At 45.1% G+C, this 25914-nt stretch overlaps 1 protein-coding gene across 14 annotated transcripts in view; it reads left to right on the top strand.

The window, feature by feature from the left end:
• Positions 1-25914, top strand: part of UBR4 (ubiquitin protein ligase E3 component n-recognin 4) — a 1980383-nt gene that overhangs the window by 134794 nt on the left and 1819675 nt on the right. For all 14 annotated transcript variants that reach the window (XM_085609056.1, XM_085609055.1, XM_085609054.1 and 11 more), the window contains exon 14: positions 1103-1220. In XM_085609056.1, the coding sequence (XP_085465182.1) occupies positions 1103-1220 (118 nt within the window). The remainder of the gene's footprint in view (positions 1-1102; positions 1221-25914) is intronic.

The raw sequence follows: 25914 nt of genomic DNA, 5'->3' as shown, positions 1-25914 counted from the left end.
TTTGTATGGAAATCTAAAAAACTGTTTTGATAAAAACTGTTTTACTCGCCTTTTATCCAGGAAATGTTGCAGTGTGATATCTAGGCATATCAGAGTAGAAAAAGTAATCTGAAAAGTAACTTAAAAATGAATCGAAATGTAACTAAACTAATTTCAACTGTTTCTGAATATTTGACCTACCTGTAACTGCATTCAACGGCTTTCAACTGTATTACATGAGAAGTATTATTTTACTTACCTGCAGCAAGTCTGACTTGTTTCTAATAATAAAATACAACAAAGAAATATTTGAATGCAAAACCAATTGGTCAGAGTTTAGTCTTTGAGTGTGTGAAATAATTTCTTACCTGAGTGTATACAATAAATGCTTAACACTACCGTCTGATAAAGCCTTACTGCTCGCCTACACTACCACAAATAGAGAGTAAGGTATTCTCTACTTTTACTTCTGTAGGCCTTTGGGGATCCACTGGACTCTGTGCACACTATACCGTACTTTGATATAGTATATACAGAGCCAGCTTCCTACAGAATGGACTTAAATATTGTAGGGGCATATATGCTCAGACAGATATTCCCACACCTGAGATATAGTGCACCCTGTTTTACGGCTTGTAAATCCTGCTAAGAAGGTGACTTACTTATACCTTAGGTAGTGCTGGTTGGCATGGCACACAGGCAGTGTGCCATGTGAACTTTTTTTTACGCTTCACCAAGGCGAGCAAGCGGCAGTGGCATGGCCTTCAGTTCCCGTGCCCTAGTTATCAGGGGTACCATTTACTAGGGACTTACAGGGAGCTGAAGTTGCCAGTCCTGGTACAGTTTTAGGGAAGAAGCACTAGCACAGGGAACCTTTTTGGCAGGGACCTGTGCACCACAATCGAAACCACATCTTATTCCAGGCAAAACGCGGGTGAGAACTATGTCAAGAGATACTTTCGCACAAGAACAGTAGAATACATGCATATAATTGTTACTCTAATTACATTTTCTCTACTGATTTATCTTAACTCTCATGTGGGGAAGGAAAGATCAATGAATGCAATGCATGCTATTGTGATTCTTACCCTTTTTGCTGTGCTGACATTCTATTTCTTTTCAGGCATGCATTCTTCAGCGGCAGAGGAAGGGCTCTGTTAGTAGCGATGCTAGCGCCTCAACTGACTCCAACACTTATTATGAGGATGACTTCAGCAGCACTGAAGAGGACAGCAGCCAGGGTAATGTTTCTTGGCAAGTGGAGGGGGGGGGGGGGGGGGAGGAATAGCCAACCTAAGGTACATTTAATTATGGAAAGACTTCAGAGTTAATGTATTGGGTTGCTTGTCCGTTAAGGGAATGGGAGGGGTTCCATATTAATGTACAATTGGGCAGTAGAAGCTATCCATGGTTTGTTTTTGATGAGCTATAAAGTCATTTCAATTCCCTTTGGGAACGCTTTCAGGCATTTATATAACTCCATTGTCAAAAAAGTTACTCTTTGTTTATTGTGTACAGTTGTAGATTGTGCCTTTGCAACAGCATGATGGTGATGTAATTGATTGGAACACATCCTTGGAGCAGTGCTTTCTGGATGTGGGGAGTGGCCTCTAGCATATCCATTAGTCAATTGATTCTACATCTTTCTGATGAATATGTTTACCTGTAGATTACTCACCATGTGACCTTGTTAATCACACTAGGCAGGTGACTGGAAATGTATCAGTTTCCAGTACAAAGAAAGAGGTAATTAAAGAGTTTATAGTACATTGCAAAGTGCTAACAAGTCGATAGTTACCCCTCTATCAACAACACATTTTAAAATAAATGTACTATTTGTAAGAAACACCTACAGATAGCGATCCAGCACACAGATTTCCTTATTTTACATAGCATATTTGTTTTGGGTGATGTACTGCAATTTATGACAATCCCAAAACTCAAAAAGGTTTGTAACAGTAAGATTTATACAACCGGGCAGAGTTGTGCTCTGATGTTAACTGCCTTCCTTTGTACAATTCTTTTGGATTTCCAATCACAGATTATCTGCTTAAAGGAGAGGACGTAATAAGAACTACATTTATTCTGCTACACGATACTCAGTGTTTTTCCTTCTAACATCCTGGAGAGATACTAACACATCTCTGATTCCTTTCAAACATTTTCATCACATGAACTTTCCAAAATGTTAAACGCCTTGACAAATCGACAGATATCGCAAAACACCTTCGCTGTTTTGTGACTGTTGTGGTGCTCAATGCGCATATTATTGTTATGACCATATGTTAAGATTGTAGATGTTAAACTTCTAGATTCTTTCTATTCTCACTACTTGGTTATATAAATATAATTGCAAACCCAAAAACAAATACATTTTGTAACAGTAAGTTGCAGTATATCACCCAAAATAAGTGTTAGATAGATAATATAAGGCACTGCATTCTGGATCTCTATCTTTAGGTGCCTTTTACATTTAGTAGAAGGATCTAGAAATGGTTGCAGTAGCTCCTGGGTGCCTACTGGTCACTTCTATTACGCTTCAAAAAGAAACATAAAACCTACAATGCTGCAGAGGTAGCCGCTTGGGTCTAATTCCAAGTTAAACTTTTTAATGCGTTTTTGTCTCCTTTGATAATTTGCTTAAAGGAAACTTGGATATGTCCTTATTTTCAATATGAAAATGTTGTTTTTCTTGTGCAGCAAAACCCTTGGTAAAATGTCACACCAGTGGAGGTATAGCCATTTTACAAAGCAGTAGTGTAATTGGAACCCCAAGGTGTTTGTTCATTCCTCAAAACTTTGCATCCGCTTAAAGTTAGCCCTGTGCAATATGACTGGAGGACCGTATTTAACCTTTCTTTTTGTAAATGTTTATATCCCCCAATGTGAGGCTGTCTGATTCTTTAGTTGATTTTATGTTGTTTTTTTGTACACAGTATTAGTGTTTCGGAAGAATGCACATTGTTTATCATTGTTTGAGATTTTTATGCCAAAATCACGAACTGGTCTTTTCTGACCTTGGAAACTCCGAGTTGGATGGGGTATGGCGATTTCCAGAGGTAATTTTACCTGGAAATATTAGATCAGATAGGCGAGTCTAGTTTTCCTGGATTGCCTGAGATCAAGTGACTTAATTGCTTTGAATGGCAGGTTCTCAGAGGACTCTCCAGTCTTTCACTTTTCGTTCTTCTCGAAGGCAATCATTAATTGATTAAATGGTGGTATCTTACCAAATATTTGGTGCTTGTACTTAATTTGAGGTAATTAGGATGGATTTAAGTGATCACTGTATTCTCTCAGTGGCTATTGATTTAGAGTTTAAGGTGCTTGAGTCCTGGAATTCCAGAAATGGCATTATTGTTTATAACAATAAGGGCGTACTTTTTGGTCAAATAACATGTTAAATTTGGCCCCTTATGTTAAAACATCAAGTTTAGATAGGCCCTTCTGGCTCTTCACTAGATAATCATTTTCTCTGGTCTGTAAAGCAGTTGTCCCTGTATTGATCTTGTGAGAGTAAAATAGAATTACTAATGCTAAACCCTCTGTGGCTATCCTCTGGAAGGTAAAAAAGGTAAAACGCAATATAAATTCCTTAGTGAGGAAACAAGTCAAGCTGCCTTCGTTACTGAGGCAAATGGAAATCAATTTGTTGAAGCGGGTGAGAGCTAGATTAAAAGTGTCTGAACAAAGGAGGTAGGAGGACCAGAAATGGATTAAGTTGAGAGAAGTCACCTTTTCTGGTGACTCCCATACATTTTGGTGTTTAATAGCCGAATACTGTGATTCCAGAATTAAGGCAGAGGCCATTCCTATATCTAACGCAGAGTGGACCCGATATATCTTGCAGTTATAAGCCACCAATGCCTCTTTGAACGTATATGGCATGTCTTCTTGGGAGGCTATAGAGGGCTTTATCAAGTGCTCAAGGTATGCTGGGCCCGGATGAACTCTGATATCTCTTATCAAACAAGAAGTTTCTGGGTGAGCTCTTTTGCTGTGTCTGGTGTTTCAATATTGTTGTCTGCAATTATTTATTCTGCCTACCTGGAAAGGAAGTGTTGTTCTACCTTTATATAACAAGCATTTGTAATGCAATAGGCCTTGCATTTGTCAGAGTTAGAGCTATTGGTGTTGTAAAGGACAATGTCTTATCTATTTGTTTTGTTTTGGAATGTAGTGGATATATGAACAGACACAGCTGCAGCACTGCCTAGAGGACTTAGAATGAAGAATTACTATTAGGACCATAGAGGTAGCTGCAGCACCGGCTAGAGGATTTAGAAAGACGGGGAAGTTAATGACGCGACCGGAGAAGCAGCTAGCAGCACAGCTTAGAGGATTAAGAAAGAGTGTTGGAAAGTAGATTAATAGTGGTAAATATGCATCTACCACTGGCAATAATACCATTAACGTATTGGGCTCAAAATAGGTCTTAGATAATTATTCCAATGCTCAACCCTTGGTAGCTTGGCTACGAGCAGGCAGGCTTAACGTCAAAGACGGGTATGCAAAGCATTTTAAAAAAAAAACAATTCTGTCAATAATTAAGACACAACACACAATTATCCAACACCAATTAATCAATCTATCAATATAAGCTTTATTTCGACACACGTGTCCTAAAAGCTGGAAAACAATTAAATACAAATAAAGTAGAAATAAGCGATACATAAAACGCATTGCAATAGACATGCAGGGTCTTCCTTCCACAACAGTGTTATTTCTGCTGCGTTCTTCCTATAAAAAAAACATCAAAGTAAGACTGTGTACAGTAATTTAAGACGCACAATGCAGCTACTTACAACTAGTCAGATAGACCTAGGAAAGTATAGGCCAGAGTATAGGCCAGTGAAGAAGTACCATGCCTTTTCAACAGGAGACGATTGGGAGACAATTCAACATCTAGACTAATTTTTACAAGCAATAATATTCATTTGATTTGAAAATACCACATTAGGAACGTTAAAAAAGAGAGAAAAGTAAGATTTTAAAAAGAGCAAACAAGTTGATTGAAAAGGTAAAATATGCTTAAAACAATCTGTGGGGAAAAAGGATCCAGCAAGATGTTACAACAATGACAATACGGTAGTTTGCTTTTCATAACCCGCTGTCATGTTTTTCCCTCTTGGGCCCGCTCATGGGAAAATTGCAAGGTAATTATTTACAATAAAGTGCTTGTGCATAGCGTCTGAGAAGATCCGAGATTACGTGGGTGGGGAGACTAATAAGCCAAAGGACATCTTGGTCTGGAGGTCAAACTGATATGTACCCATGGTGTTCTCCCATCAGTGCCTTCCTCCTGATGCCCCACATATGGCTTAAGAACTTGGCCACTCCACAGGTAAAAAATGGTCTAGGATCCGATTTAAAAATGCTCAAGGCTTCTCGATGGTTCCGTGTGCCCAATGGCCGGCATATCGCTTTTAGCCATTTGGACCTGGGTTGCACATATGCCGGACATGCAAACAATGCATGTGCAACGGACTCGCCTGATGCCTTGCATCCTGGACAGGTGCTCGGGCTTGGAGCATTTAGGTGCCACTTAGCTGTTACCTCGCTCCCAGGAAGGGTACCAATCCTGAATTGGGTTTATAGCATCCTGTCCTAGGAAGCCTTAATTAGATCTAGGTAACGTTCCAGTAGCCTGACCTGTTTGTGGAAATAAAATTCTATGGTCCGTTTCTCCAGGTTGGGCATGGAAACTTCTTTATGCTCAACCCACTCCCAATAATGTTGCTTTACTACCTCCTTTCGATACAGGAGTAGATCTTGGTTTTCCCATAGGGCCTGGAGCCCTACATCTGACACCAGTTTCTTGACGTTTCTGATCCACCCTACCTTATTGCATGTGTCTAGACGGATGACCTCTATTAGGGCTTCCGCATAGGGCAGAAGCTACGGGGTCCTCCTAATGCGAGCCCAAAAAGGGCAGTGGGAGAAGCCTCACTCTATCACGGATAGAGCACCTGCCCATATCGACCATTAGAGGAGTGAGTGGGGTGTTTTGGGGCAGAATCACTAGGTTCCTGAGGAATTTGATTGGATCTACTCTGCTCTGGTATCTTATCAAGCCCCCACAGCTCTGCACCATACAAAGCTGTGTTGACTGCCTTTGAGTCATAGACCTGCAGAGCAGCAGCTATGGGTCTGCTACGTGAGGAGCGATGTTCCTTTCCCAAAGCCCCCGTGACTCGCTTATGGCCCAGTAACGGCACCAAATGACACCAAAATAAATCCGATGTAAGGATCTGGAGATATGAATTTTTAAAGATTTAGCACTTTGTAGCACATAGAAACCTATAGCCTCTATTGGGACATCTGGTTGTGCTAGAGTGGGACAAAGTCAAAGTTTCAGGCCGACCGTGATGAAGCCCTGCGTGGCTACCCCTCGCCGTAGGTTTCGGTCAGAGTTTTTACCTTCGAACTTGGAAACTTTCTGGAGCAGTTTTTTCCATGGTCCCTCGAAGCGGTCAGTCCGGCTTTGGTGAGGATTCACCGGCTTGCTTTGCGAAGATCTCCCGGTCAAACTTATGAAATTCAGACCTCCGGAGACTTTTGGGATCAACCAGAGATCCATGCTTGCTCGCGGTTGAAGGTGGGTGGCTTGACTCTCGCGGTTGGTCTCGGTCACCTTTTCTGTGATCAGACTTGAAAACTTTGGCGGAGCATTTTCTCCCAGGGTCCGTTGATGCTCTTCACCAGTCCGGATTGATTCGGGGAGGGTTTGTTGCCTTGGGTTCCAGCCAACTTCCGGTCAAACTCTAGATGTCGGGCCTCCGGAGCTTTTCACCTGGACGAACCTGAAGGGCAGGCCGGCTCGCCGCTGAGGGTCACCGGCTTGGCTGGCCAGGTAGAAAGTCCACTTATGGAGCTTTTTTTCCAAAGTTTATCCAAACTTCTTCCTGAAGTTCCTTTGAGGGTCCAATAGTGTCCAAAACTTACTCCAATGGTCTGGAAGCTCCAAGATGGTCCTTGGAAGTTTTGGACTTCAACTCCCACTATCAACTTGAACAAAACCCTTACAAATCCACTGGTAGTACTCCAGGCTGAGGATTCTTGGTGGTGATGGTCCAGGTGAGCTCTGTTAACCTGTAGCTTGCAGGGAGTCCACTCTTTAGTCCTTTAGAAGCAGGTTTGATCTACAGGGCTGTAGTTACTGTGAGAAAGTGGCTCTGTATATACTGTTCCTTAATAGGTACAGGGTGTACAGAGTCCACAGTCTCCCAGGGTTTGACAGAGGTTAAACTTAGATATAACCTTACTCTCTAAAGTGGTAGCTTGGTCGAGCAGGAAGGCAGTATCAGAGGACAGTGTAAAGCATTTGTTGTACACACTCACTCAGCAAATGGTTTCACACACTCAATAACTGAACTCTAGGCCAATGGTTTATATATAAAAAAATATATGCTTGTTTTATTTTAGAACCATCACTTTGATTTAAAATCTACTTTCTCAACAGGAGATGTTTCATATAAATACTTTTGCAATATGCAATAGACTTTAGTAAACAGTTACAAGTGGTTGCAGTAGGCAACTCTATTTTTAAACACAACAATATATTGAGCTCAATGGTAAATTCAAGTTATTTGCAACAGATTACTTTTTAGATTACTTTTGGAATTCCAGGACTGGATCCTAGATTCAGTCCTGGGTCCGTTCTCAGAATCAAGTGATGAAAGTCGACTTAATTACTGTAATGATTAGAAAACAGTCAATGATTCCCTATGGAACATAATTCAGGTTACAGGTACAGTATGTTCTCGTTACTTTTGTAATCCAGTACTGGGTGCCTAGACTCAGTACTGGGACCTTTATCCAAAACAGGTAAGTAATTACGTTTTCAGATATTATACGATTTTTGAATAATATTTAAAGATTGCAGAAATCGACACTTAGAAGAAATTTCACAGAAAAACAGTCAATGGTTTCCTATGGAAGAAAATTGAGTTAAGGGTAAGTACAGTTGTAAGTATTTTTCAGAGTCAGTGCTGGGCACCAAGATCCAGCACTGGGAGCTCACCTAAGAGCAGGTGAGTAAATTCGTTTTTGTCACTCGGCTGATTTTTGGTGAATATTTGAAGATTTGAAAAGTCCACACTTAGAAGAAATTTCAGGAAAAAGCCAGTCAATTTTACCCTATGAGGAAAATAGAGTTTGCGGTTTAAGGGTAAGTACTCGACTGGCAGAGTTGAGGTTCTGGGCACAGTCTCAGGGGGTCTCCCAGGGTCAGGTAGGTACAGTTGGTTCACCCTCAGCGGCTCTAGGGCGGCCGGGTGCAGAGAGAGTTAGGCCCAATGTTATCCTATGAGGGATAGGGGGGCCTTGTTTGGTGGCTACTGACTGGCAAGCCACGCTGCTTTGGGAGCTGGGCTCCTGGTCACTTACTCAGGGCAAGTGGGGAAGTAGGTAGGTGTAGAGTTTTCACTGCCTGGGCCACTCGGGCGGCTGGGTGCAGAGGGCTTTTGAGCCTTCGGGCGCTCAATGGATTTCAATGGGAAATCTCCGGTTTAGAAAAAGACTGCAAGCTCGAGGATGAGGACTCTTCAGGTGCCACCACCACTTCGAGAGGTAAGTTGGGTAGTTGGAGGATAGGTAGGTACCCCAGGATTGGGCACAGGGGGCTGTGGGGTGCCGCGTGCAGGGGTGCCTTTTGGTGTTGGGAAATCTTACCCTCTGTCGATCGCGGTTGGGGGCGGGCACCTTGTTCTGAGGCTGCAGACTTCTTCAGGAGTGTCGAGGGAGGTCATTGGGTGCCGGACTCGGGGTCACAGTCGCCGTGGGGTCATCCTCAGGGTCTTTGTTCACTCCGGTACTGGCCAGGCTCGGCTGGTGCAGAGTGTGATGGGTTCGCGGTTCCGGGCTGCTGCCAGGGGTTAGAGATAGGTTTCGAGTAGAGCCTCTACTCATGGGAGTCCCAGGGGCTTAGAGCCAAAAGGTAGCCAGGTCCTCCGGGGTTGGTGAGGTTGCTAGCCACAAGAGATGCCGGGTTGTAGCAGGAGCAGGTTCGAGGGTCGACAGGCCGGTAGGGCTGGGGCCAAAGCAGTTGGTGTCTTCCTCTTTTCAGCAGCTGCAGGGCAGGTCTTCTTTTTTCTTGCTCTCCGTAGTTTTGAATCTGGAATCTGGGGAAGGAAGGTTCAGGGTGCCCCTAAATACTAGATTTAGGGGCGTTATAGGTAGGTGAAGGGCAGGGACCAATGGGACCCTGTCCTGGGGTGGGTACACCCCCTATCCTGCCTCTTGTGGGAGGGGGGCAGTAGCCTAGTCCTGATATGGTAGGGCTCCCCATCTTCAAGATGCGAGAGCCCGGAGATGTGCTTCACCTCGACTCCCCCACCTGAGGGGTGGGGTTGGCAGGCTGGCACATCCTCTGTCCTTATTTGGGGTTTCCAGCCAAAGCTTCCCGCCAGAGTGGGGGGGTTGCAGGGGCCTGGGAAAGCTCACAGAGGCGGCATGCCTTTGAAGCTTCCCCCTGCCCATCCTGGGGGAGGAGGTTTAGCACCTCGCCCAGGATGTGCATTGTTACAGGCCCAGGAGAGCAGGGGCTCTCCTACCCAGGTGTCCAGCAACATATCTGCTGGGTGGCAGCCTAGGCAGCCTCAGAGCATACGTGGATTGGAGGTTAGGTTAAAGGGGGCACCTCTAAGATGCCCTCTGGGGTGCTGTGTACATTAAACCCCACACTGGCATCATTGTGGGTTTAATGTGCTGAGAAGTTTGATACCAAACTTCTCAGTCTTTAGTGTCGCCATTATGGTGCTGTGGAGCTCGTGTTTGACGAGCTCTCAGCACCATGGACTCTTAAATGGCAGCACTGCACTTACAGTGCCCAGGAATGGACCTGGGCACTGTAGGGGCACAGGGCTCCTGTGCCCACACCATTGGCATAAGGCACCCAGCTAGAGGGGTGACTGATGTATGCCATGGCAGTGTAGGTGATGGGCATGGCACACAGGGATGTGTGCCATGTCGACTTTGTTTTTGTCTTGCACCCAAACACTCAGCCTGCAAAGGCAGTGTGTGTGTGTAAGGGTAGAGGGCCCCTAAGGGTGGCACAAGGAGTGCTGCAGCTCTTGGAGGCCTTCCCTGGACACAAGGCCCTGGGTACCATTTACCAGGGGCTGACATGTGGCCAGGGTTTGACAATTTGGGTCTGGTTTGTTTTTAGGGAAGGAACATAGGTCCTGGGCACCTGATTGGCAGGAGTCCAGGGTACACTCAGTCAAAGTACATTCAGCAATTCAGCAAAAAGTGGTGGCATACCATGCAAGAAAGAAATATGGCACTTTCTCACAGTTACAGATTGTGCAGTAGGCACAGTCAGAGTGCAGGGCCTGGTTGATGCACATCAAACTTCCAGCATGGATCCTTCTTCTTAGGTTTCAAGCAGCAGATCTGAGAGTCACTGCCCCTCTCAGATACCTATTCAGTGTTCTCTGGGGTCACACAGTATGGCCCCCCTGTCCAATGAGGTGCAGGACGACTCCCCAGAGCATGACCATATTCTCTTAAATGTGGCACAATGGTCTCCCAGAAATCACTAATGCTCCAAAATTCAATATGGCTGAAGTCCCAGCAGAGAGGCACGAGGTCTAAACCATCCTCCATGATTGGTCATCTACATGTTATCCCTCCCCCTGGCATCTGAACATTCCTTCCTTAAGCCTGTCATCTGGCTGGGTTCAAAGAGTAGGGCTGTAAATTAAACTGGTTTCTCCTCCTTTTATTGAAGATTGTTTAAAACTCCTTCCCCTGGCATTCTTGTGTAGCAGAACTCTCTCCTCCCAGAATGACTCCTTCACCCCAGGGCTACTTATCACCTAATCAAAGCAGCCTGGCTAATCCACTTAACTCTGACTTGTCCGGACAGAGCCCTGGAAGGCTGGCTTTTGGCTTACAGACAAGTAAGCCTCATACCTTCTTGTATGTACATTTTAGGATAAATCCAACAACAATAGCATTTTGTTGGATTTATCAATACCATTCTAGTAAGTCCTTAAAATATACTTTTATGGTTCTCCTGGCGGGAATTATTAGTTAATAACTTCTTGCCATGTTAACCTATGTGGCTCGGGATGTGCAATGTGGAAAATTGAACTGGGCAATTTCTCCAACACCAGGGCTTAGAAAACATCTTTAATAAGGACCCTGCCTAGATCTATAGGACTCCTAGTCACTGGAACAACTAGGGGAGACTTTAGGGGTTCTGAATATGAAAAAATATTGCAGATCCTCACTCCAGTGCTCCTAGCACAAAAGTCGATTTTGGGAAGCACTTTAGTACAATAAGGGAAGTGAAATGTGCAATTTCACTAAACCCAAGGCATATAAAACCTATTTTATAGGAGTCCTCCATATAACTACCTGACTCCCCACCACTGGGATACCTATGGGAGATCCCGGGGGTACACAATATGCCAAAATATTGTAGTTTATTGGTATTTAAATACCCCAATCGACAAAGTCGAGTTTGGGCACAATTTGCATGTTAAAAGCAGCCCTGCAACACATGCAAGTGCAGAAAGAGCTGCTGGCCTCTAAACTGCCATACCCTATTGTATACTAGGGCCTTGTAGGGAAGGCCATGCCAATCATTTGGGTACCCTAACCCATAGTGTACCCTAGTGTATGTAGGTGTTTTCACTGTATTCTAAGTGTGTTGCCAGCCTAGCACTGGCCCTGGGCCTTGTTAAGCAGATCCCAAGGTCAGTCAGTCAGTCAGTTACCACCAGTACAAGTCAGAAATAAATGGGGGTGCACAGGGCACAAGGATGACATTGCAACAATGAGGAATTCTCACTGGGAACAGAGACACAGCTGCAGCACTACCTAGAGGACTACGAATGAGGAATTACCATTGGGACCAGAGAAGCAGCTAGCAGGACTGGCTAGAGGACTAAGAGTGAGGAATTACCACTGGGAACAGACCAAGCTGCAGCACTGTCTAGAGGACTAAGAGGGGAATTAGCACTGACGACAGACACAGCTGCCACATTTGTGAATAGATAAAGAATAAGATTTACAGCCCTGTTTACAGAAACAGAATAGAGAGAAACATAATTGATGCTAAAAACAAAAGATTGGGTTAAAGGGAGCTAGCGATAAAATTCAGATTTCTAACATTTTGACTTTGACTGCTCAACTCTATCTTAAATGAACCAGAGTCTGTAGATCATAAGTGAAAGCGATGGTGCAAAGGGGAGAACACATGGAGAAATGGTGGGTGGAGGGGAAAGCAGTAACACTGGTCAGCTGTTCGCGTTTGCAGCATTTCCTAAACACAAGGCAGACAATCGGAAAAAATAGTGCGCAAAACGAACTGAAATAAACCGAAGCAAAATGAGCCTAGTAACAGGGCCAGTTGCTATGGGAGGAAATGACAGGGCAAAAGGAGGGACACGAGGGCACGATTTACCATTCAAGGAATTTAGAAAGGCATGTGGAAAAATCAATGACCAGCAATGGGCCGGCTTGAAGCCCATGTACTGAATACACCATGCTTTGCAAAGGAGAGCATGCATGTTGCTAGGCTCAACCTAAAAAGGGCCCCAAAATGCTCTCCTGCCAGATTCAGGCAGATTGCATTATTGGATGAAAATTGTTCGGCAAGTGTATTCTTCTACGCCTTCAGGGTTGGGGATTTGGTAATATCTTTGTTCCTGTGTAGCAGGTTGGTATTTTAAAGACCTGTGGAACCTTAGATAATATCACGGCCCTTCAAACACTAATAGAAAAGTATCCTGTGGGTAAAAGCATGGCTTTATATCCAACCGTTATCGATTTCTCCACAGCATTTGATAGGGTTGACCATGGCACGAGGTGGAGGAAATTGTTTGAACAGGGGACCCCTGCTCACCTGTTTAGGCAGATCATTGCCCTGCACTCTTCCACTTGGACTCTGGTTCTGATGGGAGGGAACCTGGGTATACCCAGCAAAGTGGAGACACCTAATGGTTTGAAGCAGGGGTTCTCACTTGCACCCCTCCTTTTCTCCTTTTACACCCATGACTTAGCTTGTACAGACTATAGGAGAATCCCCCCCTTCCCCCAACTAGGAACGATGATTGTCGATTGTCTACTCAATGATGTCCTATTGGATTTAAACCCAATATTACTACAGAGGCGTCTTTCTGAGCTGGGAAACAATGCTGATGAACACTTTTTAAAAATAAACATCTCCAAGAGCAAAGTTATGTTTTTAGGTCCCAGGGGTGCAGTTAGGAAGGATGTGCACTGGTTCCTGGGGAATGTTAAGTTGGAAGTGGTGAAGTTGTATTCATATCTTGGTAGAATGTTTTTCTAGTAATTGCTTAAATAAGAATCACAGTCAGTGTATAAGTAAGGTATTATGTCAAGCTTCAACCATTCACAGACTATAAAGGAGTTGTGGGCAAAGGCATTTTGCCCATGTTTAATTAGTTTATAAGATTAAAATTCCGTCTTCAATGACCTATGCCCATGAAGTAATGGAGGAGCAGTATTGGTCCTTTTTCGAGAAGGTTAAAGGTCTTATTTGGACCCAAACCTGTAATTTGACATTTACCTTCTGCCTTGAATTTGAGCTCCACTCTACGAAATTGTTTACTATGGCAGCTGTTTTAATGTAGGAGAATACTATACTGAATAGTTACGTGGGCTCTTTCAGGTCTGCACTAAAATAGGGCATTTTTTTACAGCATGAAGGGAAGAAGTGCTGTCTTTCCAAACTATATGAAAGCTCTGGATCTGTCACGAGGTAGGGGACTCCTCCTTTTGGTGATAGTGCGCATTGGCATCGACTGCATTGATTTTTTCCGCCATCTGGTTCGGATGTGAATTGCCACGCTTCAGTTCGGCGCGGTTTCTCGGGTTCCCCTTGACACACAATCCACTACCCTCAATAGTATTGTTTATCGATCGAGTTTTCCATTCTCCCCTTATAGTTTTGATTCAAAGTCTTCGATCGGAAAACTCGTGGAGGGCCATTGGGCCTACCTACATCCAGCTCGCTAGCAGTCGATGGAACGGACTCCATTCAAATTCTGTTCCGGCTGTCGCGCTAAGTTTCCGCGCACCAACTTGCACGAAGTGTGCAATTTGTGTCTATCACGACGTCGGAACACGATGAAGAGGACTGCGACGCGTGCCGATCATTTAGATCTAAGAAGACGCTCCGTGATCGTGTGGCTAGACGTCACGAAATACAACAAAGCGGCTCCGTACCGGACAACTTCGATGAAGATTCCGATCGAGAAGAGTTCCACGCTCAAGGAGCCAAAGAGGAAGCAGAACACATCTCAGTGTCCGAGGCCCACTCTGACATGGAAGAACAGGAGCAAGTAACACCGGGTCAGTGTACCGTGAGGACAGATACCCCCCGGCCCCAGCATTTGCCAAAGAAAAAGGTTCCCATCCCTCCTCTGCCCTCAGGCCAAGGTCGGCTCAGAGTTTCGGACGCCCGCCTTCGGGCCCGGCGCCGAAACATAAGGCAAAGCCTTCCGGCTCAGGATCCAGTCAGCCCCATGCTGGTACCGAACTGAAACCTTCGGCATTCAAGCCGAAGCACGTCGTCGTTGTTATTCCCTCACTACCGAAAAGTAAATCTTGGGAGCTGAAAGCTTCAGAGCCGAAACTTTAGACGCTGAAAACTATGGAGCCCACAGAAAAAATGACTTTACCATCAAAAGAGCCTCGTTTTGACGTCCCACCAGGGAAACGCGGATCCCAAAAAAAAAAAATCTGGTCATCCATCAAGACACTGGCCATATTCATGCTAAACTACCATAAAAGAGGAAAATGGGGCTACAGGAGGAATACCACATTCCTTTAAAGCGCAAGAATTTGGGTACTAACCCTTCTCCTTACATTGCACCTCCACCCACTGACACAAATTTGCTTATCACACTCACAAATTCTCCACAACCATTATCACCTGATCTACAAGATGATGGGGATAGGGATAAGGATAGGCCACAGGACATTAATGGCCTATGGGAGGACTATGACACAGATCCTAACACTGACAATGATCTAGATCTATACCCTTCCAAACCCTCACCACCCGACGACAACATAGGGTATATAGAGCGACTTACTAGGGCTGCTCATTACCGTGGGGTGGAATTACACAAGGAGGCTGAGGAGGATTTCTTGTTCAAAACCTTAAGTTCCTCTCCAAGATCTACTCCATCATTACCTATGCTCAAGGGAATGCTAAATCATACGGACAACATTTTTAAAGCCCTTGTGCGGGCAAGAATTATTACGCCCAGGGTAGAGAAAAAGTACAAGCCAGCACCTACTGACCCCACTTACATCAAGGGTCAGCTTCCATTAGACTCCGTTATAGTTTCCAACGCTCGCAAGAGAGCAAATTCGCAAACCACAGGTGAGGCCCCTCTCCTGATAAGGAGTCAAAATTAATCGATGCCTCAGGCAAAAGAGTAGCATCGGAAGTAGCCAATCATTGGTGAATTCCACAAGCTCTATAAGCTTGCTACAACAGAGCTCTTTATGATGAGCTAGAAAAATTAATGCAGTTTCTGCCCGACGAGCACAAAACAAAAGCCAATGACCTCATTCAGGAGGGTAAATTAATCACTAATACCTCTATTAGGTGCACCTTAGACACAGCAGCCCACGCAGTTAACATCAGCATACTCCCATGCAGGTATGCTGGGTAAGAATCTCAGGGTTCAAACCCGAGGTCCATGCCTCTGTTCTCAACCAACCATTTGATAAAGAACACCTCTTCGGCCCAACAGTGGACATCTCCTTAGAGAAAATGAAGAAAGACACTGAGGTCACCAAGTCCATGGGGGCTTTGCAATTGCCTTCCAATAGGGGATCCTTTTGTCGCTCCTTTTACAGGGGTGGCTCCAAAAACATTGCACCAGAAAATCCCTCCTCCTCTTACAAGGACAATAATCAATCACCCTCATCAAGAGGTTACTTTAGAGGTGACAACGGTAAGGGAAGTGGCAGAGGCAACTCAAAACACACTTCCCTGGCAAACACCAAACAGTGACTTCCTACGCCTCTCCCAATTTCTACCCGTCTGAAATGCAATCACATCAGACAGATGGGTTCTACAAATTATCCGATATAGTTACTGCCTGGAATTTACAGACACTCCCACAAACATTCCTCCAAGGTCACATGCAATGTCACAAGAACATCTCAGCCTCTTCAAGCAAGAAGTTCTCTCTCTGTTAGAAAAAGGAGGTATAGAACCAATCCCATTACAATATCAAGGGAAAGACGGTGCTCTCAGGCCTATACTAGACTTCCAAGACCTGAATCTATACATGCAATTGGATCACTTTCATATGGTGACACTCCCAACAAGTGCTCCCTCTCCTTCAGCAAGGCGACTTTCTGTCCACTCTGGACTTTAAGGACGCCTACTTACACATCCCAATACACCCCGCTCAACGCAAACACCTCAGGTTTGTGATAGCGGGCCAACATTACCAATTCAAAGTGCTCCCATTCGGAGTCACTACTGCACCCAGGGTTTTCACCAAATGCCTCACAGTAGTCGCAGCTCATCTACAAAGACAACACATTCACGTCTTCCCATTCTTACACTGGCTGTTAAAAGCCAGCTCGCAACAAAGCTGTCTACAACACACTCACAAAACAGTACAGCTGCTCCACGATCTTGGATTCACAGTAAATCTGTCCAAGTCCAATCTCCAATCCTCCAACGCACAAGTGTACTTAGGAACACTGTAAATACATACAAGGCTCCGGCCTACCCCAATCCGACCAGAATCTGCAACATGCGGACTCTATTCTGTCAGTTCCAGCCTCAACACTCATTGCCAGCTCGAGTGTTGATGCAGTTACTAGGGATGATGGCGTCTTGCATCCTAATAGTCCCTTATGCAAGACTTCAAATGTGTCCCCTTCAGGAATGCTTAGCACGGCAGTGGAACCAGTCTCTGGGTCAGTTATCAGATATAGTGTTGGTGGACGGCTGCACTCATCGCTCTCTGTAGTGGTGGAATCTTCAAAACCTTTTCAAAGGGCAGCCCTTGATTGACCTGATTCCACAGACCGTGCTAACAGATGCATCGCTCACTGGTTGGGGAGCTCATCTCCAAACTCTCATAATTCAAGGCATGTGGAGCCTGCAGCAAAAGCAGCTTCACATAAATCATCTAGAGCTTCTAGCGATTTTTCTAGTTCTCAAAGCCTTTCAAGTTCATCTAGTAGGCAAAGCTGTCCTGATACCTACAGACAACATGACAGCAATGTACTGCATACAGAAACAGGAGGGGACACATTCTCTCCAACTGTCACAACTAGCACAGACCATCTGGAGGTGGTCTATATGTCGCAAAATGTATCTCCTTGCAGAACCCCTTCGAGGAGTAGACCATCAAATAGCAGATCTGCTCAGTCTTCAAAGACAACAGATCCACAAGGGGGAACTCCACCCTCAAGTTCTCCTCCCATTCTTTCAGATGTGGGGCTTCCCGGACACAGATCTGTTCGCCACACATCTAAACACAAAATGCCCAAGCTTCGCATCCAGGTATCCACACCCCTTTGTCCAGAGGCAATGCACTATGGATGAATTGGTCAGGGATATTTGCCTATGCTTTTCCGCCTCTCCTGCTCATTCCATCAGTGGTTCGAAAGCTCAGACAGGCGTACCTGACACAAATTCTAGTTGCTCCCACATGGGCTTGTCAACCCTGATTCACCCTGTTGGAGCTCTCAATAGTTCCTTGCCAAAAACTACTTACACCCAATCTTCTCACGCAGAGCCGTGGAGAAATAAGACATCCGGATCCCAGCTATCTCAACCTTGAGAGAGTGCACTCTTTCTTGCATGGTATGCCTACTCTTTTTGCTGAATTCCTAATGTTCTTTGACTGAGTGTGCCCTGGGCTGCTGCTAATCAGGTACCCAGGGCCTATGTTTCTACCCTAAAACTGCATTGAAGCCTAAACTAAACCCAATTGGCATCCCTGGCCACAGGTCAGCCCCTGGTAAATGGTACCCAGGGCACTGTGACAAGATAAGGCCTGTAAGGACTGCAGCACTTATTGTGCCACCGTTCGAGGACCTGTACCCTGACACACACACACACACACTCACATTCCTGTGTGCCATGCCCACAAACCACTGCCCTGGCATACATCAGTCACCCCTCTAGCTGGGTGCCCTATGCCAGTGCTGAGGGTGCAGGTGCATGAGTCCTGTACCCCTACAGTGCCCAAGTCCATTCCTGGCCACTAAGTGCAGTGCTGCCATTAAGAGTATATGGTGCTGTGAGTTTGTCATTACGAACGCCACAACACCATGATGTCTACACTGAAGACTGGGAAGTTTGGTATCAAACTTCTCAGCACATTAAACCCACACTGATGCCAGTATGGGATTTAATGTAAAATGCACAACAGAGGGCACCTTAGAGCTGCCCCCTGAAACTCGACCAACTTCTAGTGACCTGACTGAGTGGCTGCCTAGGCTGCCACCACCAGACATGTTTCTGGACCCCTGGGTAGAGAGCTGCTGCTCTCGGGGGCCTAAAACAATGCACATCCTGGGACGTGGTGCCAAGCCTCCTCTGCCAGGATGGGCAGGGTTCACGAAGGAGAAGCTTCAAAGGCATGCCGCCTTTGTGAGTCTCTCCAGACCATTTACTGCTTTCAGCAACTGGTCCCACCCCCCACTTTGGGCGGGAGAAGCGACGGGAAAAACAAGTGAGTTAGAGAGGTGTGCCCACTTCTGCCAACTCCACCCCTCAGGTGGGGGAGGCGAGGTTAAACACAACCTCGAGTTCCCCCCCCCCCCCCCATCTTGAGGATGGGGGAACCCAATCCAACCAGAGACAAGCTCCTGCCCCCCTCCCACTGGAGAGGGGCAGAATAGGGGGTATATCCACTGAAGGGAAGGGACCCATTGGTCCCTTCACCTACCTGTAGCGCCCCTAAATGTAGTATTTAGGGGCACCCTGAACCTTCCTTCCTCAGACCCAGAAACGACAAGAAAAGGACGAAGAGCTAACAAGAGGACGACGCCCACTGCCTTGGCCCCAGCCCTACAGGCCTGTCTCCCCTCGAACCTGCTCCTGCGAAATCCCGGTGTGTCCTGCAGCCAGCAATCTCAAAAACTCCGGAGGACCTGCCTGCCTTCACTTCAAAGACTGAATCTCCCGTGAACACCGGACTTGTTCAAACTGCAGCTTCTGGTGCCAGCCAGAGACCTTGAATCCAGCCCACTCTGCACCTGCCGAACCAGGACCGAGCTAGAGTTGAAAAACACCACGAGGAGGTCCCCCTGGCGATCCTGACCCGAGATTTGGCGACCCCTGACCTGCCTCAAGCCTCCAACCGACGCCTGCAGCCTAAATCCAGAAGGCCCCTTTAACCGCGACCAGGAGCTGGTAAGAAGATCCGACCCCAAAAGGCACCCCTGCACCCGACGCCCCATGGCCTTGTCTGCCCAAACAAACTGTGCCTGTCCAACCCTTCAATCCCCTACTTACCTCTCCAAGTGGTGGTCGCACCCAGAAGTCCTTTGTCTCCCTGCCTGCAGTGCATTTGCAAACTGGAGGTTCTCCATAGAAAACAGTGCACCCGATGTCGAAACAGCACTCTGCACCCGGCTGCCCCAGTGCCGCTGAGGGTGCACTGTTTGAGATACTTTGTTTCCCCATTTGCCTTGACCCTAACCCTAGGAGCTTTGCTCCCACAACCCAGTGGCCTACTTGCCAGCAGCCACCAACCAGAGGCCCCCTATCCCCCATTGGATAACATTGGGCCTCAACACTCTGCTCCCGGCCGCCCTAGTGCCGCTGAGGGTGCAATAAGAGTGCATCACTGACCCTGGGGGACCCCTGAGTCTAACCGCAGAACCTTAACTCCCACAGTAGTTTACTTACCTGTGAACCGTTAACCTGTTTTCCTCCCATAGGATAACATTGACACTTTTTCTCCAAAAAGTTTCTAAGTGTGCCGTTTTGAAATCTAAAAATATTCCTTAAAAATCGCACAAATAACCAAAACGTGTTTACTCACCTGTTTGCAGGAAATGTCCCAGTGCTGAATCTAGGTATCCAGCACTGAGTTACCTGCAATTTTCTGCAAAAGCCTATTCATTTCAATGTACTGCTCCAAAAAGTTTCTAAGTGTGGAGTTTTGAAATCTGAAAATATTCTTTAAAAATCATGTGAATAACCAAAAACATAATTACTTGTTTCCAGGAAATGTCCAAGTGCTGAATCTAGGTATCCAGCACTGAGTTAGAAAAGTAACGTAAAAAGTAACTTGCCTGTACTTTACTGAAAAAGCCTATGCATTTCAATGTACTGTATTTGCTAAGTGTTGCATACTACTGCTCCCCTGTAAATTAAAGTACGATTTTTATTGCATATTCTAACTGTTCTATTTCCAGTAACTTATTACTGAAAAATATTTAATGCTTACCTGTGCCAGGCTTGCTTGGTTTTAAAAATAAACAGTATATTTTTATACAAAAACAATTGGCCTAGAGTTCCTTTCTTGACTGTGTGAATTCATTTGCTGACTGAGTGTGTACATCAAATGCTTAACACTGTCCTCTGATACGGCCTTACTGCTCGACCAAGCTACCACAATTAGAGAGTAAGGTTCGATCTAACTTTAACCTCTGCCTACCTCTGGGGACACTTGGACTCTATATACACTATACCTCATTTTGGTGTAGTGTATATATAGCGCCAGTTTCTTACATCTGGCACCTGAAATCTTAGAGTTTGGCTACCTCAATCGTCCGCCAGACTGCATGAACATTATCAAAGAGGCTAGACATCCTACCACAAGGTCTTGCTATGCAGCAAAGTGGAAGCGATTTGTGATTTATTGTCATAACAATCAAATCAACTTGCTTGATGTTTCAGTTCAAAATATTATATGCTATTTACTGCATCTACACCGTTCAAATTTAGCATACACATCCATACACTTACATCTGGCTGCAATAGCTGTATACCTTCAAAATAGACCCTATCTGCCTCTCTTCAGAGTGCCTGTCATTAAAGCATTTATGAAGGGACTTTAGAGTCATTCCCCCAACACTTCCACCTGCTCCAGTATGGAATCTCAACATTGTCCTCACCAGGCTGATGGATCTACCTTTTGAGCCATTGCACAGATGTGAGCTGCAATTTCTCACTTTGAAGGTACCTTTCCTCATAGCTATCACATCACTGAAGAGAGTAGGTGAGCTTCAGGCACTAATCATAGAGGACCCATTTTTTCAAGTACACCACAAAGTGGTTCTTCGGACTAACCCTACATTTCTACCCAAGGTGATTTTCTGCCTTTCATATCAACCAATCTGTTGAGTTGCCTGTGTTATTCCCTCATCCAGATTCTGTGGCAGAACGTGCTCTACACACCTTAGACATTAAAATAGTACTACTCTATTACATAGAAAGGACAAAACCGTTCCGTATGACAAAACAACTCTTTGTGGCTTTTGCTCCACCTCATAAAGGCGATCCCATTTCAAAATCCGGCATTGCAAGGTGGATAGTCAAATGCATTCAGACATGTTATGCAAAAGCAAAAAGAACAGTTCGAGGCATATGATTTGCAGAATTCATACTTTTGTATAGATCGCCATCTGGTGATGGGCTCAGATGCTTGCTCCTTGTTGTTTTCTTGGAAGAAGTCTTTTGTAGTCACGAGGTAGGTGACTCCTCCCTTGGACGATAGTGCGCATGAGCATTGATTCTATCCTTAGATTGTTTTTTTTCACCCATCGGTTTCGGATGTAACTCCAGCTGTTCAGTACCGTATCTCCAAACCTTTTCGACGCGCAAACCATCGCAAACTTGACGGTATTGTTTTCGTTCGCGTGCCTTTCGACTCGATAACTCAATTCCGACCGTCGATGCGGGCCGCTGGGCCTATCGGCGCCATTGGGGCCTACAGCTAATGGAAAGAACTCCATTTAAAAAAATGCCCCCAGTATGGAGCTAAATACCCACACAGCGACCAACACAAAGTCTGCAACATTTGTCTCTCGCCAGAACACGAAGAAAATGATTGCCAAGCCTGCGCCTTCTTCAGTTCCAAGATGGTCGGGCTCAACAACACGTTATGGCGCAACAGGCTGCACCGGTGCCAGAAGACATCTTCGATGAAGGCCCGACGTTCCAGAGGCAGAGGATTCGGAAGATCTCAACATCGTCTCCGAAGCAGATGACTCCGATGACCACATCACTCCAGGTCAATGAGTAAGTACAACTGCCCCTGCCCTAACCCCACCTGCAAAGCAAAAGGATCCAGTCAAGACTTTGCCTGCAGGCCTTCGTCGTGACTGAAAGAAACTTCCGAAGACCCGCCCCCGGGCCCAGCTCTGAAGACAAAGGAGAAGCCTTCCGACGGCTCGACACCGAGCAAGCCGCACGTCAGTGTCCAAAAAATACCATCTGTGCCGAAATCTGGAACGCATCTTACTCCCACTGTCTCCACAAAGGCCTCGGCATCGAGCACTTTGGCACCGAAAGACCAAAAGGCCTCGGATCCGAACATATCTCAGAAACCTTCGGATCCGAGAAAGGTTTACGACTCGACACCGAAGCCAAAGGACCCAGAAACTCCTAAGGCTCCAGAGCACAAATCCAAGTCGCGTTCGGAACCGAAAAAGTCGGACCAAAAGCAGACGACAACGAGGAAGAACTGTTTCGACCAGATCCTATCAATCCGAAAAAGACATTGCATGTGGACCCTAAAACAGGCCATATTGTCAGTCTCCAAGCAAAGAAGAGGACATTGGACACCGCACACACTCCTGAGGTGCCTGTGAAGAAAAGAGACTTTGCTACTTCACCACCTCTTCTCCTGTTCTTCTCACTTAGCCTTCTTCTCCTATAAAGTCTCCCATACTTCCTCCATATTCACCACCACAGGATGATGACGACATAGGGGGTGGGGATCCACATAATGACCCTTTCATTAATCCTGATGATGACACTAGTATACCACAGGACACATGAGACGATTATGATAACCCTGTAGATCCTCCAGACCTTCTAGATGCATACCCCACAAGGCCATCTCCCCCAGATGACAGAATTAGTTTGTCAGCTCATTGGTATGGCTGCCCAATATCATGGTGTTCAAATGCATACAGACCCCACGGAGGAAGACTTCCTTGTAGATACCTTTGCACAGTCACAAAAGACAGTACAAACACTACCCATGCTCAAAGGTGTGATTAAACATGCACCGGACGTCTTCAAAGACCCTGTCAGGACCAGAATTCTCAATCCTCGGATTGATTAAAAAATATATACCCGCCCCCAATGATCCCACGTACATTAAAGGTCAACTCCCTTTAGATTCACTGGTAGTGACCAATGCGCGGAAGCGTGCCAACTCTCAAACCTCCGGTGATGCTCCACCACCAGATAAGGAGTTTAAATTACTAGACGCCTCAGGCAAACGAGTTACCTCTCAGGTAACTAATCACTCGAGAATAGCTAATGCACAAGCTTTGCTTGCCAGGTATGATAGGGCTCACTACGGCCAGCTTGAAGACCTAATGCAGCATTTGCCTGACCAATATAAAGCCAATGATTTTATTCAGGAGGGCAAGTTAATTACAAATGCATCCATTAAATGTGCCCTTGATGCAGCAGACACCGCATCTAGATCTATCAACACTTGCTTGTTATTACGCAGACATGCATGGTTGCACATTTCTGGTTTCAAACTACTATACTGAGTCAACCGTTCAATTAAGAACAACATTTTGGCCCAGCTATAGACACAGCTTTAGAGAAAATGAAAAAAGATACTGAGACTGCAAAATCTATGGGAGCTTTACAGTCTCCTTCAACACGAGGCTCCTTTCATCGCTCCTTTTATAGGGGCGCCTCCAAAAACAGCACAGACACTGCTTCCTCCTCTTCCTATAAAAACCCCACACAAACATCCTCTAGCAAGGGATATTTCAGAGGTGGGTACAGATGAAATAGCAAGAAAAGGAGACTCCGAGGTTACACTCGCACCTCGCCCACTAACAGTGACTTCCCTTCACTCCCTCCGGACCATTCCACTCCGGTCGGAGGAAGACACTCCCAGTTCCTACCTGTCTGGAATTCCATCACTACAGCCAAGTGGGTAAGACAAATTTTCCAGTATGGTTACTGCCTGGAACTTACTGCAACTCCCCCCAACATACTCCCCAAACAGTGCCCAATGTCCACAGAAAATCTAACGCTCACCAAACACGAAGTTCTCTCACTGCTTCAAAAGCATGCAATAGAACCAGTTCCCTTACAGCATCAAGGGACAGGGGTTTACTCCCTGTATTTCCTAATCCCCAAGAAGGACGGTACTCTCTGACCAATACTGGACCTCAGACCTCTCAATTTCTACATACAGTCAAATCAAACAAAGCTTTATTTCGATTGTATTGTAACAATCATAGAAAGCACAGATAAAATACATCACAAATTTAAAAATAGATACACACTGTTGTCTGATAGAAAAAGTACATTTCATGTATATTTAAATCACATAATCAAAAGTACGATAAAAAGAATAAAAACAATACATCTAAAATGAGCCACCTCCTGATTGCAATACTCTTTCTTTGATGCAATTTTTTTTTTTTAAGAACATAGACATCCTCTAAGCTACATTCTCATTTTCTAAAAGCTGAAGCTTAACGAACGCAGGGTGGCATTGTCTCAAGCCATAGTTCTGTAAAATTGAGACTATCCAATTCTTTCTTAACTCCTTATAGAATTTACAGAATAAAACAAGATGTAGAGAGGATTGATTTGACAAACAATCGCATGGACATAGTTGTAACTCCCTGGCCCAGTCGTTCATATTGGGGCAAGAGACTAGTTTATGTATTGTCCCCAATATAAATTAATAAAAACCTATCAAAAACACTGGGAACAAATACTAAATATGGCTGCAGATTAAAAGTTGTAAGTACCATCTGATGCTGTAGGACACTGGACTTAATGATTTCCCTCCGGCATTCTTAGTGTTTCCAGGAAAGTCAGGATCTTTTTTCTAAGGTCTTTCCTGGATACCAAAGTGATGGTGCTAGGGTTGGTGAAATATTCGGGATTACCCATATCTTTAGTAAAATCTTGAATTTACTTAACCCATGGTATGCTTTGGGCACCGTCCAGCCTAAGATGATCTTGTAATAGGTCCCTATTAAATTTAGTCTCTTCCTTAAACCAGATTCTATGCCAAAGCAGAATTGGCTCAAGTTTTATGAGGTTGGATATATACGGGAGACCCAGCTCCGTATGACAGACATAGGTGGATGTACTAGTGGATGCTGACAGAACATATCTTAAAAAAGAGTTCTCAACCAGTTGAATTAAATTGGTGTCAGCAAAACCCCAAATCCCAGCTCCATAGAGAACAGTTGAGACACATTTGGCTTTGTAGATCTTCAGAAGTTCCAGCGGTGGTTTAAGTCCCAGTTTTCTTGCAAAGCTAACGAGCAGTTGTTCTGATTAATGCTAGCTTTTTGGCTGTAATGGCTTTTGACCATGTGCCATTATGGCTAAACAAGATGCCTAAATATGAAAACTGTTGGTTGGAGCTATTGGAGTTCCCTCCACAAATATGTCCTTGCGTTTCTGGATCCCATGACCGCATCTCATTATAAAAGTTTGAGATTAATTTTAAGATCCAAATCCTTCATAAAGTTAAAATTATTTAGGGTCTTTTGTAGGCCAGTCTGGGTGCGAGACATAATCACAGCATCGTCCGCATATAATAATGCTGGAATGGGGCGATTACCTATTTGTGGGAAATCTTGAGCGTCTTTAAGGAGTTCCTGCCCTAACCCATTAATATAAAGATTAAAAAGGAAGGGGGCTAGGACACAGCCCTGCCTAACCCCCCTCCTAATAGGGAAAGAGGCGGTACACTCTCCTCCCAGGCTAAATCGCACACGTGTTTGAGCTCC

This window comes from Triturus cristatus, chromosome 1_2, assembly GCF_964204655.1.
Source record: "Triturus cristatus chromosome 1_2, aTriCri1.1, whole genome shotgun sequence".
NCBI classification, from domain to species: domain Eukaryota; kingdom Metazoa; phylum Chordata; class Amphibia; order Caudata; family Salamandridae; genus Triturus; species Triturus cristatus.
The sequence above is the reverse complement of the archived record's forward strand: the minus strand, read 5'-3'. Positions and strand labels throughout refer to the sequence as shown.